We start from the raw sequence: 15847 nt of genomic DNA, 5'->3' as shown, positions 1-15847 counted from the left end.
ATTTTTTCTAAGTGGGTTAAGTTCTCTCGAGTCGAGTTAATTGTTATCAAGTTTATTTCATTTTCTTTAGAATTTTAAATATACGTAAAATTTAAAAATATATAAAAATTTCACTAATTCGGATCATAAATGGATTTTTGGTGATTTTTTAAAGAAATATGATACTTTAAAAGGTCACCCACTGATTCCCATTCCGCCTGCAAAACTGAAAAACTATAAATCAACTCAAAGACACATCAGCCAAGTAAATAATACAGAGAAGTGTGGACTTGAACATACAATTTTAACAAAAAATCTTTGTTTTAGCCTAAAAAAATAATAAAAAAAAGAAAAATTTTAAGGTTAAAAGGAATTTTATGTAATATTTGGTGTACTAGACACGCTCAGATTACATTAATATGTTCACACGAATTGTTAGCTTTATCGTAGCTACAACTTTGATTAAATATTGTTAGTGAAATATTAGGAGTCCCTGAAAAATTTTCTTCCTGTAGTTTTTTTTTCAAAAACTTGATGACACCTTTTTTGAGGCCCCACTGAATTTCAGAATTTTTGGAAGCCCATAAAAAATTAGCATCCAAAAATTGCACTGTCACACTGTGTTATTAAGAAATTTTTGATAAACAAAACGAAATATCAATGTTTCATGTAAAGCCAGTTTTATACATACACAGAAAAAACTATTTTTTAAACCGTTTCAATTCAAATATTTGTCACATATTGTATTGGTTTCAATTATTTCATAATTGAGTCAAGTATTCATGTGCTTGAGTTTTGAATTTTTTTTTTGAGTTTTGAATTTGATAATTTTGATATTTGAATATAAAATGTTCGTTATTCGTTGAACTTTAAATACAAAAATTATTGAATAGATAATTTTCGTAATAGAAAACACTTTTTTGTTATTTTTTGTTTTTTCAATTACAAAAATTATCTTTTCAATAATGTTTGTATATAAAGCACAACCAATAACGAAAAATTTATATTCAAATATCAAAATTATCAACAAAGAATAACAAGAAGGGAAGGCTCTCTCTTTTTGTACAACAACAACCACTCTCTCTTCTCACATATAAGTAGTATGTGAATTCAACACACTTGAGAGAGAGATTTGTCTTCAAAACTTTTTATTGAAAATTGCAATAAAATTGCAATTCTAACACTCACTTTCACAAACACATACAATTTTTTAATTTTTTTCCACACATTTAAACACAAACGAAAAATATATTTTTTTATTTTTTTTTTTTTCAATTTTTGGGTGTTGAAATTAAAACTGAAAAAAAAAACACATTTGTAAAATTTCGTATTAAAAATTAATACAAAATTCAAATAAATTACATATATTTTTGCAGAAATTATTGAATAAAAAGATGAAAAATCTATTTATACAACTTTTCCAGGTCAAATATAAAATAAATACTTTGAGAATTGTTCGAATTTTTAAATTTAATTGTAATAAAATTTTGTTACAATTTTTAAGGTCGCTTTTTTACAACTATGTGTGTTTGAGGAGTGTGGTTTTATCATCAATACATATAAGCAATATTTTACCAATACATTCATATAGTTAGGTTTTTTTGACAACCGACTTAGGTTGTTTTTGACAGCGTTTCACTTCTTGTTATTATTCTTAGATTATCAAATTCAAAACTCAAAATTCAATAGAAAATATCAGAAAATTTTGTTTTTGAGCACATGAATACTTGATACAATTATGAAATAATTGAAACCAGTTCAATATGTGATAAATGTTTTAATTGCAACGGTTTAAGAAATAGTTTTTTCTGTGTATGTACATATAAAACTGGCTTTACATGAAACATTGATATTTCGTTTTGTTTCGTATAGTTTTTTCTGTGTATTCCTGCAAGCTCCTGTCGCATATGGTATTAGAATATCTTTAATACAATTTAAACAAATATCAAAAATTAAGCCAAGATAACTAAATATTAAAAATAAAAATTACTTACTGGGAACTCCTTTACATCACCTTGAAATACATAAAAATCGTAAATATCTTTTAAAATAATTATTCATTCTCAAATGCTTTGATGTCATTTGAAAGGGCTTGAAAACTCTCATAAAAAATTATACACCTACAATAAGTCTTAACACAAATCGATGTCAAAACATTTTTATTTCAGAGTACACCAGCATTAGTCTTATGACGTTTTCTTTTCTAACACAAAATGTTCCAATATATTTTATAAAATTTATTATATGTTACTCATTCTCATCATAATTTGCTACATTTATAACGATCACAAAATACAATAAATTTCACTTTTAATTTATGATTACTATACACGAGTTTTAACTAAAGTATAAATAACTTAAAAATCTTTAAGATCAACAATTGTGTTCTTATCATATTTTTTTATATGCAGTTTTAAAATGTTCATTATCTACACTAAACAGATACATTTTATAACTTATACTGCAACAACGTAAAAAAAAGTAAGAGTGTACCGAATATTATATACCCTTCACCAAATTTTACTTTAAAATAAAAATTTTAAAAATTGTTAGGTGAACAAAATTTTTTTGGATTTCAAAATTTTTAAAATAAAAAATATTTTTCTTTTAATTTTAAATTTTTTTAAAATTTTAAATTTTTTTTTTCAAAATTTAATTTAAAGTTTTTTTCTTAAATTTATTATTGAAAAATATTTTACGATAAAAAAAATTTTTGGTGAAAAAAAATGTGGGATAAAAATATTTTTCCCGATTTTGAGCTTTTGGAAAGGTCTTTGAAATATATATTATTGGATATCCATATTGTCTATATTAAGGACTTAGTAATCCAGATATAGATAAACAATAGGTCAAAAATCTAGGGCGTCCTGGTTTTTTCCTTATATCACAGCCATTTGTGGGCCGATTGTCTAGTTTTTTTAAATACAACCGAGCCGCGAGAATTCCATATATATTTATGTATGAATCATGATTCATGATTTCAACATACAGCCAGTCTGATGGACATGGCTATATGACGACGCAGAATAAATATACTTTTTGGGATCGCAAATGAAAAATGTAGAAATTACAAACGGAATGTCAAACGAATTAATACTTTTATGGTGAAGTGTATAAAATGATATATAAAGATAACAAATTTCATAATAATCATAATAAACTAATTTATTTCACATACCCAAATTAGATAATAACTTTCTTTATTTTTTTATAACTTTTCAACTTTCAAATAAATACCATTTAATTCATATTCCTAAATTACATAATACATTCCTTTTATTTTCTTATAACTTTTCAACTTTCAAATAAATACCATTTAATGGTATATTTACTAAACTATGATCAGAAAATTTAATACTATCAGTGGTTTTTGGGCACCGTGAAAATTTGAAATTCCTAAGGAGTGTTACAAGTCCAATGCGATTTTGCATGCGACCAAAACGTAAACCAATACAATTGCGAGGTCCATCACCAAAACCCAAGAATGACTGGGAATGTCTGGTGGCCATTTGTGAGGGTGTAAAACGTTCGGGTTTGAATTCCAAAGGATTCTCGTAAATTTCTGGATCTAGATGTATTGCTCTAACGGGTATATAGACATTGGTGCCCTTATCCAAAATAATTTCGGTATCTGGTATTTTGTAGTCATTTAAGGCCACCCGTTGTATGTAGGAGAGAGCGGGGTAAAGGCGCAGAGTTTCTAAAGAAAACATTTTATCAAATAACTGCTTCTCATATTTGTGTATTATTTCTAAAACTTACCCGTTATTACTTGATCCAAATAAGTCATTTCCATCATGGCTTCATAAGTCAATTCATTATCATATTTCTTTAAAACTTCTAATATTTCCAGTCTTACTTTCTCTTGTATCTCCGGATGACGTGCCAATTCATACAGCACATAGCTCATGTTGGTAGAGGAAGTCTCAAATCCAGCCACAAAGAATACAAATAATTGTGCCGATATTTGATCATAAGTCAACATGGCTTCACCCTTCTCATCCTTGGTATTTTTCAAATCGATTAAAATATTTAGGAAATCATTACGTTTTATGCCCTGTTTCTCACGTTCTATAACCGAATCTCTGGCCACACGCATAAAAAAGTCCTCTATGAATTGAGGAAATCTTTTGGAGCCCAAGAATTTCATAAATTTAGCATAGTTTAGCTTAAACAAATGCCAGCGTATATTGAAATTGGTACGTCCAAAGACTTTAGAACATATTTGTCTAAATTCAACCGTGGGATCTTTCAAACTATTACACTCAATGCCAAAAATACAAGTGCCCACAACATCAGTGGTGTAGCGTGCATTTAGATCATACATATTAACACCATTGTCTCCACACTCAATAATATTTCTCTCATAAGCCTCCTTTAGTTCTTGGGTTAAATTGGTTATAGTGGGAAACATAAACTTCATTTTGCCCGAGGTAAATGTGGGTGTCAGCTTTTGCCTCAAAGGCTTCCATACTGTTCTTTCAACATTAAACAAATGTGTTGATAAAACATCCTTACTATTTTTATACTCCATGCGATCCTCGAAATTGTTGAAATCTTTTATTAATATTGCTTTCACCACATCCAAGTCAAGTATTACCGCTATTGGTTTGGTGAAAAAGTACATGCCTGCTATTTTAACTTTGCCCTTGAACGTATCATAGACTTCTTGCAGTAATTCGGTATGATTCATTGATTTCAGCTTAAATAAATTTCCAAATAAGAAATGAGTTTTCAATTGTTTGACGCCATTCAATTCCCAATAAGTGTATTTAACTCTTAAGTAGCCTATCAGAGTGGACAAAACGGTCCATATTATTATGAGCCAAAAACTCATTATTTGATGTTTAGTTGTTGAAATTCAGTCAAATACTTAAGTTTCCACAGTTTTGGAAAAAAATATTTGGTGTTATTTATCTCTTTGTGGGAGTCAACAGATAAAAATTTGGATTCTTCCGTCTATGTTTTTTAGATTAGAATAGAAGACAGATAAGAAGTTGTTGGTTTTGGAGATTACTTAGTATAAATATTTAGGGTGATTATGAATATTTGAAAAATTTTAAAAAGTAATCACAATACAAAAATCTAGATACATTTTTGAACATAACATTATTTAGAATATTTGTGATTTGAGAATTAAATCAATGCGAATCGGCTTTAGTAGCAACTGTGCTTTTCTGAAGATCGTCACAAATCAATTATTTTACCAAAAAGCTAAGGCTAATGAAAACGTAATAAGGCTTGATCACTATTGCAGATACACTGTGGTTTCTCCAAAAATGTGTACACATTTCACAGTGTCATGTCTGGTAATACTGTCATTCCAATCCCATACCCAGCTGTACAAAATTATAAAAACGAGTGCCTTCAGGATAAAGCTAAACAAAATGTTTATACTTAATAGCTCAGCAGTTTGAAAAGTGCCAATTGGAAACCTTATACTAGTTATATTACTACTTGAACAACAAACTAGTTCGCTGTGGCTGCTAAAGTGGTACTTAAATGGTTATCACTTGCACTACATTTCACCAGCATATTCAGTAATAAGCAATAGTAAGCTATTTGTCCTAAGTTTTTGAAAATAAATTCAAGAAAAATAAAATCCTCTAAAATATACCACTTCGATGGCCACATGTAATGCTGAATGTGTCCGTTTGTGTTTTCGTTCTCAATGATGATGTAGAAAATGCAAAAATTGAGAGTAGACTCACATGTAATTCTTAATAACAATTAGAGAGCAGTACAAATAAGAGCTCTGTGGTTTAGTGGTTAGAGCATTTTTGACTAGAAAACGAGAGGTTATGTGTTCAACCCCGCTCTCAGCTTTTTTTTTATCAAATGCTGGAGTATTTGTACTAATGAATTTAATAGTGAAGTGTTATGCAGAATGTTCCAATCGGCCACCTGCAATGACATCCCCGTGTTAAATTCACCAGTCAATAACATTCACTAGTAGTAGTTCTCAGTGGCTAACTAATTCGACGTTGCGGAACTAGTGCGATGAACTGCAGGGAGTTAACAACTTGCTCTCACACAACTAAAGGAGGCTTACGAGAAAAATATTATTGAGTGTGGAGACAATGGTGTCAAGATGAATGATCTAAATGGTCGTTATACCACAGATGTGGTGGGCACTTGTATTTTTGGCATTGAGTGTAATAGTTTGCAAGATCCCACAGTTGAATTTAGACAAATATGTTCTAAAGTCTTTGGACGTGCCAATTTTAAGCTAGACTATGGTAAATTTATGAAACTCTTGGGCTCCAAAAGATATCTTCAATTCATAGAGGACTTTTTTATGCGTGTGGCCAGAGATTCGGTTATAGAACGTGAGAAAAAGGGCATTAAATGTAATGATTTCCTGAATATTTTAATCCACTTGAAAACAAGTAAGAAAGTATGGTCGGTCAAGCCCTACCAAATAATACCCTACACTAAGTAAAAGAACAAAAACTTTTTTTTTAAATTTCAAAAATTTATATTTTGGAGTAATTTTCGGGGGCTATGATCAATTATGGACCGATCACCATGAAATTAGGTCGCGTGATTTATGTCTATATGAAAGTTCACTATGTTGAATTTTGTGAGTATACCAGCATTTTTAAGCGATTTATGCACGTTAAAGTGATTTTCGGAAGCGGGTCTATATGGGAGCTATGACTAATTATGAACCGATCGTAACAAAATTTGGTGACATGAATTTTGTATTTATAAAACTTATTTGGAGCGCAATTTGTGAAGATACATTTGTTTTCTTGAAATATTTCCTCGAAAATATCGGGGTTTAAAAAATAAAAATGCAAATTAATTTTTGGGGTTTTAAAATAAAATGGGGTTTTATTTAGTTTTTTCTTCGGGGGTTTATATTTTTTCTATGTACGTACCGTACGCTTGGGGTTTACAAGAGTAAGTGAGTTAAGGTTAGGTTAGGCTAGGAAGGGGTGTACACTGTGTGCACTTCCACTCGGAGACCTTGAGGTCCATTGTGATTCCCTTCAATAGAGATAGACAAAGATGATAGCCTTAGAGTTACAAAAGAGTCCAAAGTTCCGACTGTTAAAAAAAAGAAGAAAGAAAGAAAGAAAGAGAAGTCTTTTTACGGATTTGGACTCGCCGTAGAACGTTCCTTAAATAGCCACCCTATTCCCTTAATGAAAACCAGTATGTTGCTTAGTTTGCAGCCAGCAACACTACCAAGTTCGTCCAGAAATCTATTTCCTAGCCATCTAAGTCTGTGACCCTGTAGCATAGGGCAGTTGCACATAATGTGCTCTACTGTCTCTAGCTCCTCTGCATCCCCACATACTCTACAGAAGTCCTGTGTGCCATTTTCCCATTTACCCTTAAAGGTTCCAATTGAGCAATGACCGGTTATCACTCCTACTAGAATCCTGAGATTATACCTATCCAACTCTATCAGTGTTCCAGTCGCGTTCGCATTCAGTCTTGGTCATAAGGCCCTGGACACTTTGCAATCTGTTCTACTGCACCAGGATTGATTCGTATAGTCCCGGAATCTTTCGTAGATTACCCTATAGTAGTGACAAATGGGTGGTCTAACAGACCGTTCCCTAGTGTCATGATCCAGATCAGAACCATGTCTAGCCAGTTCATCTGCTACCTCATTACCCTGTATATCACAGTGCCCTGGTACCCAACACAATCTCACTGAGTAGTGTACCAATAGCTCCTCCAGAGCTCTCCTACAGTCCTCTACCAGGTTGGAGTGTACTAAATGTGAGTTAAAGTAATTACAAATTATAAATAAAATAAATAAATTAAACATTTATGATCGCTAAAGTCCAATTTCGGAAGGACATTTGTATGGGGGCTAGGTGAAATAATGGACCGATTTCAGCCAGTTTCAATAGGCTTGGTCTTTGGGCCGAAAAAATGTATCAAATTTGATCGAAATATCTTTAAAATTGCGACCTGTACTCTGCGCACAAGGTTTACATGGACAGCCAGCCAGCCAACCAGACGGACGGACGGACGGACATCGTTTAATCGACTCAAAACGTGATTCTAAGTCGCCCAATATTTTTGGGCGTTACAAGCATCTGCACAAACGCATAATACCCTTCCCACTATGGTGGTGTAGGGTATAAATACCAAGGATTAGAAGGGAGAACCCACTTATGATCAAATATCGGCACAACATGAGCTATGTGCTGTATAAATTGGCACGTCATCCGGAGATACAAGTAAAAGTAAGACTAGAAACACTAGAAGTGTTAATGAAATATGATAATGAATTGACTTATGAAGCCATGATGGAAATGACTTATTTGCATCAAGTAATAACGGGTAAGTTTTAAAAATAATACACAAATATGAGAAACAGTTATTTGATACAATTCTTTAGAAACTCTACGCCTTTACCCCGCTCTCTCCTACATACAACGGGTGGCCTCAAATGACTACAGGATATCGGATACCAAAATTATTTTGTATAAGGGCACCAATGTCGATATACCCGTTAGAGCCATACATTTAGATCCAGAAATTTAAGAGTATCCTTTGGAATTCAAATCCCGACAAATGGCCACCAGACATTCCCAGTCATTCTAGGGTTTTGGTGATGGACCTCGCAATTGTATTGGTTTACGTTTTGATCGCATGCAAAATCGTATTGGACTTATAACACTCCTCAAGAATTTCAAATTTTTTCGGTGCACAAAAACCACTGATAGTATTAAATTTTCTGATCATAGTTTAGTAAATATACCATTAAAAGATATTTCTTTGAAAGTTGAAAAGTTATAAGAAAAGAAAAGGCATGTATTATGTGAATTAAATGGTATTTTTTTGAAAGTTGAAAAGTTATAAAAAAATAAAGAAAGTTATTATCTAATTTGGGTATGTGAAATAAATTAGTTTATTATGAATAGGCATCAAAATTTGTTATCTTTATATATCTTTTGCTACACCTCACCATAAGTGGCAAGAGTATTAATACGTTTGTCATTCCATTTGTAATTTGTACATTTTTCATTTCTCTATATCGTTATAGATAACGGCGTCGATATAGCCCCTAAGTAACTTACTACATGGTTCATACATAAATATATATGGAATTCTCGCTACTCGGTTGTATTTCAAAAACGAGACAATCGGCCCACAAATAACTGAGATATATAACTCTATTTTTTACCTATTTTTTTATTTATATCTGGATTACTAAGTCATTAATATAGACAATATGAATATCCAATTACAGATATTTCAAAGACCTTTTCAAAGGCCAAAGAAAGTCGGACTTACAAAAGCTCAAAATTGGGGAAAATATTTTTTTCACCAAAAAAAATTTTTTTATATACTATTTTTCAATAATATATTTAAAAAAAAAATTAAATTTAAAGAAAATATTTATTAATTTAAAAATTTTGAAATCCAAAAAAAAAACAAATGTCGAAAAAAATTTCTTTTTTAATTTTGTTTACCTAAAAATCTTTAAAATTTTTATTTTAAAGTATAATTTGGTGAAGGGTATATAAGATTCGGCAGAGTCGCTTACTATTTGTTTTACTTCGTTTCAGTATAAGTTATAAAATGTATCTTTTTAGTGTAGATAATGATCATTTAAAAACTGCATATAAAAAATATGATAAGAATACGTTAAAATTGTTGATCTTAAAGATTTTTAAGTTATTTATACTTTAGTTAAAACTCGTGTATAGTAATCATAAATTAAAAGTGAAATTTATTGTATTTTGTGATCGTTAAAAATGTATGAAATTATGATGGGAATGAGTAAAACATATAATAAATTTTACAAAATATATTGGCAACATTTTGTGTTAGAAAATAAATTGAATAATCATGAGAATGAATAGTTATTTTAGAAGATATTTACGATATTAAAGGTGATGTAAAGGAGTTCGCAATATTGGTTTAATTATAGACGATTATTTTACATTGAATAAACCTACAAATGGATGAACAAGAAAATGTCCGTTGTCTTTAAGTAATTTTTATGTTTAATAATTAGTTATCTAGGCTCAATCTCTGATATTTGTTTATATTTTATTTAAGATATTCAAATACCGTATGTGACAGGCTGCTTGCCGTATGTCAGTTCGTTTGACAGTTAACCCTTTCGTAAGTTCTATCGTAAGTTCTATTTTGGTGAACAAAAATTGGGGGAACAAAATTGTAGTGAAACATTTTTGAAAATTTTGGTTGCAGAAGAAAATTTGGTGAAAAAAAAATCCGTGAAAAAAGCAGTCGCTGTTGTTTGCTTTTATTTCAGCCATTTGTGGACCGATTTTCTCAAGATGGACTACAGCAAATAAATTGATGTATGCAAGTTATTTGGGCACTTCGGAAAGTTTATTTCAATAGATAGCTTTGTAATTGCACGTTATTCTTGTTGATTGGGACTGGCTGGGAATTGAACCCAGGCCTCAAATGCCATATCATGCTTAGTGATCAAACGCGCTGACCTAAAACTTCGTAACACATTATTAAGTATTTAAAATCTTTATTACTTATACATAATTATACTTTAAAAATATTAGAATAACAAAAAAATCACTACTTATAAATTATCTTAACTATTTTATAACTTTTATGACACTCAAACTAGTCTTCACAGCTTCTCTGCCTTTAGCCAGACACCCTTGGCGGGTATCATAACAAAACTATGTTTGGAAATTTCCAACTTATTGGGGGTCTTTTCCGATAAAGAAAATCTAAATTTGGACAAAAGTGTAATCAAACCTATTTTAACTTGCATGCGACCAAAACGCAAACCAATACAATTGCGGGGACCATCACCAAAGCCTAAAAATGATTGAGGATGACGAGAGTGCACTTCAGAGGGATGGAAACGTTCTGGTTGAAATTCTAAAGGATTTTTATAGATATCAGGATCATAATGAATGGCCTTGGCGGGTATATATACCCAAGTGCCCTTTTCCAAAACTACATCTGTATCGGGTACTTTGTAGTCCTGCATGCAAATGCGTTGTAGAAATGCTAAAGCGGGATAAAGACGTAAAGTTTCTGGCGAGAAAACTGTATATAAAACATTTGCTTTTTTTGTAAATTAAAAACAATAACTTACCCGATATCACCTGATCTAAGTATGACATTTCCATCATGGCCTCAAAGGTTAATTCATTGTTGTATTTCTCTAAAGTTTCCATTATCTCATTGCGTAATTTCTCCTGTTTATCAGGATTCTTGGCCATTTCATATAAACCATAACTCATGTTGCTGGAGGAGGTTTCAAAACCTGCCGCAAAGAATATAAACAATTGAGCAGCTATTAGATCCAAAGATAATAAAGGTTTGCCATTTGCATCTTTTTGGTTTTTTAAATTAATTAAAATATCTATGAAATCATTACGCTTTATGTTGAGTTTCTCCCTTTCCCATACCGTGTCTCTTACTATGCGCACAAAGAAATTTTCCATATCGAGTTGGAAACGTTTGAGTCCCAACATCTGTAAGAACTTTCCATAAAATAAAATGAAAATACGACATCTAATAGAGAAATCATTATAACCAAATATACGTTTGCCCACTTGACGAAACTCTACATTAGAATCCTTTAAACTGTTGCACTGTACACCAAACACACAATTGCCTATAATATCGGTGGTAAATCTAGCATTTATATCATGCATTTCTACTGTATGAGTGGCGGAGTTGCTTAGTTCCTTTTCAAAACAGTTGGCAAATTCCTGGGCCACTTGCATCATAGTGGGGAACATGTATTTCATTTTAATCGAAGTAAAAGTGGGTGTCAATTTAGTTCTCAAACTCCGCCATATCTCACCATTCGCACTGAACAATTGTTGGGCTAAAATATCCTTGGGATTGTGAAACTCAAAACGATCTACAAATTTGTTAAAATCCTTTATCAACACTGTCTTCACCAAGTCCAAATCCAAAATCACTGCTATGGGTTTGGTAAAGATATAGGTGCCTGCTAATTTTTCCTTGCCCTTAAATGATTCGTATAATTCTTCCAGCAATTCGCTGTGATGCATGGTGGTTATTTTGGGTATATTGCCCCATATTGGATTGGTATCAAATTGTTTAACACCTCTGTTCTCCCAGTAGGTGTATTTATATTTGAAAAATGCAAACAGGGCTGAGAATACAGTCCATAATATTATAATCCAGTAGTTCATTTTGTTTTATTTTAATATTTTTTATATTATTTACGTTTCACTACTTGTAGTCATTTGTTCCAACTCTTAAGAACTATTATTTAAATTAAAATTTCCCTACAGTTTTATGTGATAATAGATATATTCTAGCTAATTTGTTTTGCGTTGAGCTTTTCTAGGCATATTATTTGATAACGAAAATGCATGTATACAAATCTATTATAAAAACAGACTGCTATTAAATAGATAAACCTAAAATGCATTGTAATATTAGAGGATTAAGTTTCTATATTCGAATTCGTTGATAACAAATAAACTCAGTCTATGGACTACCCCATAATTAACGCCAAATTCATAACAAGTTTAAAGAAATTCAATATTGGGTGTATAACTTAAAAATGCGGAATTTTTTTAAATATTTATATAATATAAATTTATTCAAAATATTGGCCACTGTTAGGTATTGCAACATGTGGCTGAGCGCTGTCATAGTAGAATATTACGGTTTCATGTCTGGCCGCATATTCTGGTCATTGCTGGCTTCAAACGACTGAGTTGAGTTCAGATTTTAGCAGCTCAGCATTGATTGGACATTTTTGGTCCCACTAAATACAGAGCATTATTACCTTAGCGCCATTGATACTTGGCTTTGGCTTTATCGTAATAGATAAATTCTTCATCGCAAGTAATGATTCGGTTCAATTCTTGGCAAACGTTAAAATCAGTGAGTTTTGTGTCCGGTTATGGCTGCCTTACCGGCCGAGAGAACTATGTTCTCCATTGCTTGTCCATTTCGTAGAAATGCCGGTCATTGCTAAAACTTTCAGAATACATAACAACTTTTATGTATAGGGTTGAATGCATGGAATTTATACAATATTTTGCCATTTGAAAGATTATTATTATTAATTCCTTTAGTTCCTATAAGGAACATACGGCCTCAACAAAAGATTTCCAATCGTTTCTGTTTGATGCTGGGTACTTGATTTCATTCCAGCTTTTTCCTGCTCGCGAAGCTTCTATGTCTGACTGTCTTCTCCAAGTGTGGGCAGGCCGTCGTCTCCTTCTACTACCTTGCGGATTCCAGTCAATGGCATTGCGTGTTACATATCTGGGTGGTCTTCCTAATGCGTGGCCTATCCATCGCCATTTCCTTCTCAAAACTTCGAAAAGAATTTGCCTTTGATTTGTGACTTTCCATAGGTGCGTGTTTGATATTATGTTGGGCCATGGTGCGATTTGAGACATCATCAGAAGAGCCTCCAGTCGATGTTATGATGCTACCCATGTAGCAAAAGTGGTGCACGTCTTGTAGTTGGATGTCTTGAATAGAGAATGGCCGGTTGGATGTTGCATTTACTCGCTTTACCTTCGTCTTATTTATATTCACTTTGAGTCCTGTCTTGGCAGATTCTGTCTCTACAATATCAGAGTGACTGTGTGTTAGAAGGCATGTGTAGTCGGCATAGTCAAGATCGACCAGGCGGCAGCCAAAACCCCATGTTATGCCTCTGTTGTTTCTCATTGCATTTCTCATGACAATTTCCAGCACTACGTTAAAGAGTAACGGCGACAAGATGCAGCCTTGTCGTACACCAGCTTTAACAGGAACCTTATCGCTAACTGAGTTTCGCTGAAATATACGACAGCTTGCGTTCCTGTATAGGTCTTTGATAATCCCTATTATTTCCTAGGTACGCCTTTGCATGTGAGTGCTTTCCAAATGGTAGTGTAGACAAGTGTGTCGAAAGCTATTTCAAAGTCGATGAAGACCAGGTATAGGGGGGACCTCCATTCTACTGATTGCTCAATTATTATGCGGAGACTGTTTATATGATCTACATATGATTTTTGAGCTTTAAATCCAGCCTATTTGCAACGAAACTCTTTGTCGAGGGAGTTAGCAAGTCTCATGTTGATAATGTTTGCGATCACCTTATTTATCATGCTTAGGAGTGTGATCCCTCTCCAGGTTTTGCACTCCCTGAGATCACCTTTCTTAGGAAAGTCGTAAAGTTCATTATCATCCCAGAGTCTTTGCACCACATTCTGAAGCAGGAAGTCACTTGTTTGAGGGTCTGCTTTTAGCAGCTCTGAGTTGATGTTGTCAGGTCTTGGAGCCTTGTGGTGTTTAAGGGCGCAGATAACGTTTGCTATTTCGATTATAGTGGGGGATGTTGTGGGTATGTCGTCCCTTTCGATGGGCCTAGTGCAGTTACATAATGGTTGGGGTATGTGCACGTCCATTGACAACATGTTGGAGTACTACCCAGATATCGAGCTGACTGTTTTTTGAGGTGATGAGATCTCCATTGTTGTTTCGCAATGGTTTTGAGGAATTAATGTCTTTATTAAGGAGCTTTTTCGTTATCCTGTATAAGACGCGGGTTCTACCTGATTCGGCTGCCGTTTGTGCTTCTGTTGCCAGATCATCCGTCCATTTCTGCTTGTCTCTGCGAGCGCTGCGCTTTACTTCTTTATTGAGAGAAGTGAAGTTGTCCTGAAGCCTATATTTAAATGTCCGATCTGCTCAATGATGCAGATGCAGGATTTTAGCAAAATATGGTTAATTATCTGTGTAATTCGGCCATAACCACCTGAGGTATGTGTGCAGTTGTATCATCTTGTTGAAATCACACAGAGTCGAAAGGAATTCTCTTTGGTTTACGTTGCATCATCAGACATGAACAGACAATTCAGTTTGAATTCGTGCTGTTATAAATATAATCTCGAATATGACGCAAAATGCACTTTCTTCAAACTTTGGGTAAATTCTGAGGTCAAATAAAGATTCAGCGCAGCTCAAACACTTCGAGAAATATACTCAGGTCTCAGGCTTAAAAACGTGTGGGCCTGTGTAGTTAATTAATACTTAATATTTTTAATAATTTTTAGAGTAGAGGTATTTGCTTTATTGGACTGATTTGACCTCAGATACAAAAGGATTAAACAAAAATACCTGAACAACATAAAGTATTTTAGAGAAATTTCATCACCATAACTCTGCCCCTCTAGGCCCTGTCGTATCTCCTACAGACAGACATACGTAGCTAGAACGATTAACATCACACAGTTGGAGACACCCCCGATGCATGTCAGACAGGACCGTAGAAAATACGAGGAGAGCATACAGAGGTATGTGCAGGATCCATTTGATCGCAGCTCGTATATGACAGCTTTGAACGACATTCATAGAGACGCCATCAATTCAGCGGTAGCAGGATACCGTATGAATGTAGTGTCGGCCCAACACCGAGAAGGCTCTGAAACGTAAAGCAAGAGTCGTTCTGGCACAACTAAGATCACGCTTCAATACATTTAGATACTTTTGTGGGTCTACGACAAATAATTCGATATGTTGTAAACGAAATGACAAAATCAATATGTCCCCCATTTATACTGCGCATTTTTTTAAAGTTCTTTTTGTTTAATATTTGCAATTGCTACAAATTTTGATCATTCTTTGAGCAAAGTTTGAAAACTAAAGTCCTGATAATAGTGAAAATCAATAAAAATTTCAAAACAAGTGACCAATAGTGTGGACAATATTTAAGAGAATTTAAATTAACTTAAATAATATTTTCATAAACTTTCAAATTATCTATTATTGAAACTGAACAAAGGAAAATTCTGGAAAATCTAAGACGAAATTATTCTTCAAAAAAAGATTCCTCTAAAGAGACTAGGCTGCTTTCAAGACAGCCGCATTGATTGTCCAAATTTTTAGTGGTTCCAGACGAATCCAT

At 32.9% G+C, this 15847-nt stretch overlaps 2 protein-coding genes across 2 annotated transcripts; both read right to left on the bottom strand.

Annotated features, from left to right (window-relative positions):
* Positions 1 to 3263: 3263 nt before the first annotated feature.
* On the bottom strand, positions 3264 to 4821 carry LOC135950304 (cytochrome P450 6a2-like). Its single transcript, XM_065499849.1, has 2 exons — positions 3742 to 4821; positions 3264 to 3679 (listed from the first exon to the last, which is right to left on the bottom strand). The coding sequence occupies exons 1-2, from the start codon at positions 4814 to 4816 to the stop codon at positions 3264 to 3266; spliced, it is 1491 nt and encodes a 496-aa protein (XP_065355921.1). The 5' UTR covers positions 4817 to 4821.
* Positions 4822 to 10426: 5605 nt separating this feature from the next.
* On the bottom strand, positions 10427 to 12177 carry LOC135951115 (probable cytochrome P450 6a14). Its single transcript, XM_065500696.1, has 2 exons — positions 11048 to 12177; positions 10427 to 10986 (listed from the first exon to the last, which is right to left on the bottom strand). The coding sequence occupies exons 1-2, from the start codon at positions 12120 to 12122 to the stop codon at positions 10571 to 10573; spliced, it is 1491 nt and encodes a 496-aa protein (XP_065356768.1). The 5' UTR covers positions 12123 to 12177; the 3' UTR covers positions 10427 to 10570.
* Between the last annotated feature and the right edge of the window lie 3670 nt (positions 12178 to 15847).

The sequence above is a fragment of the Calliphora vicina genome, chromosome 2, assembly GCF_958450345.1.
Source record: "Calliphora vicina chromosome 2, idCalVici1.1, whole genome shotgun sequence".
NCBI lineage: Eukaryota > Metazoa > Arthropoda > Insecta > Diptera > Calliphoridae > Calliphora > Calliphora vicina.
This window is presented reverse-complemented; position numbering and strand designations above follow the sequence as displayed.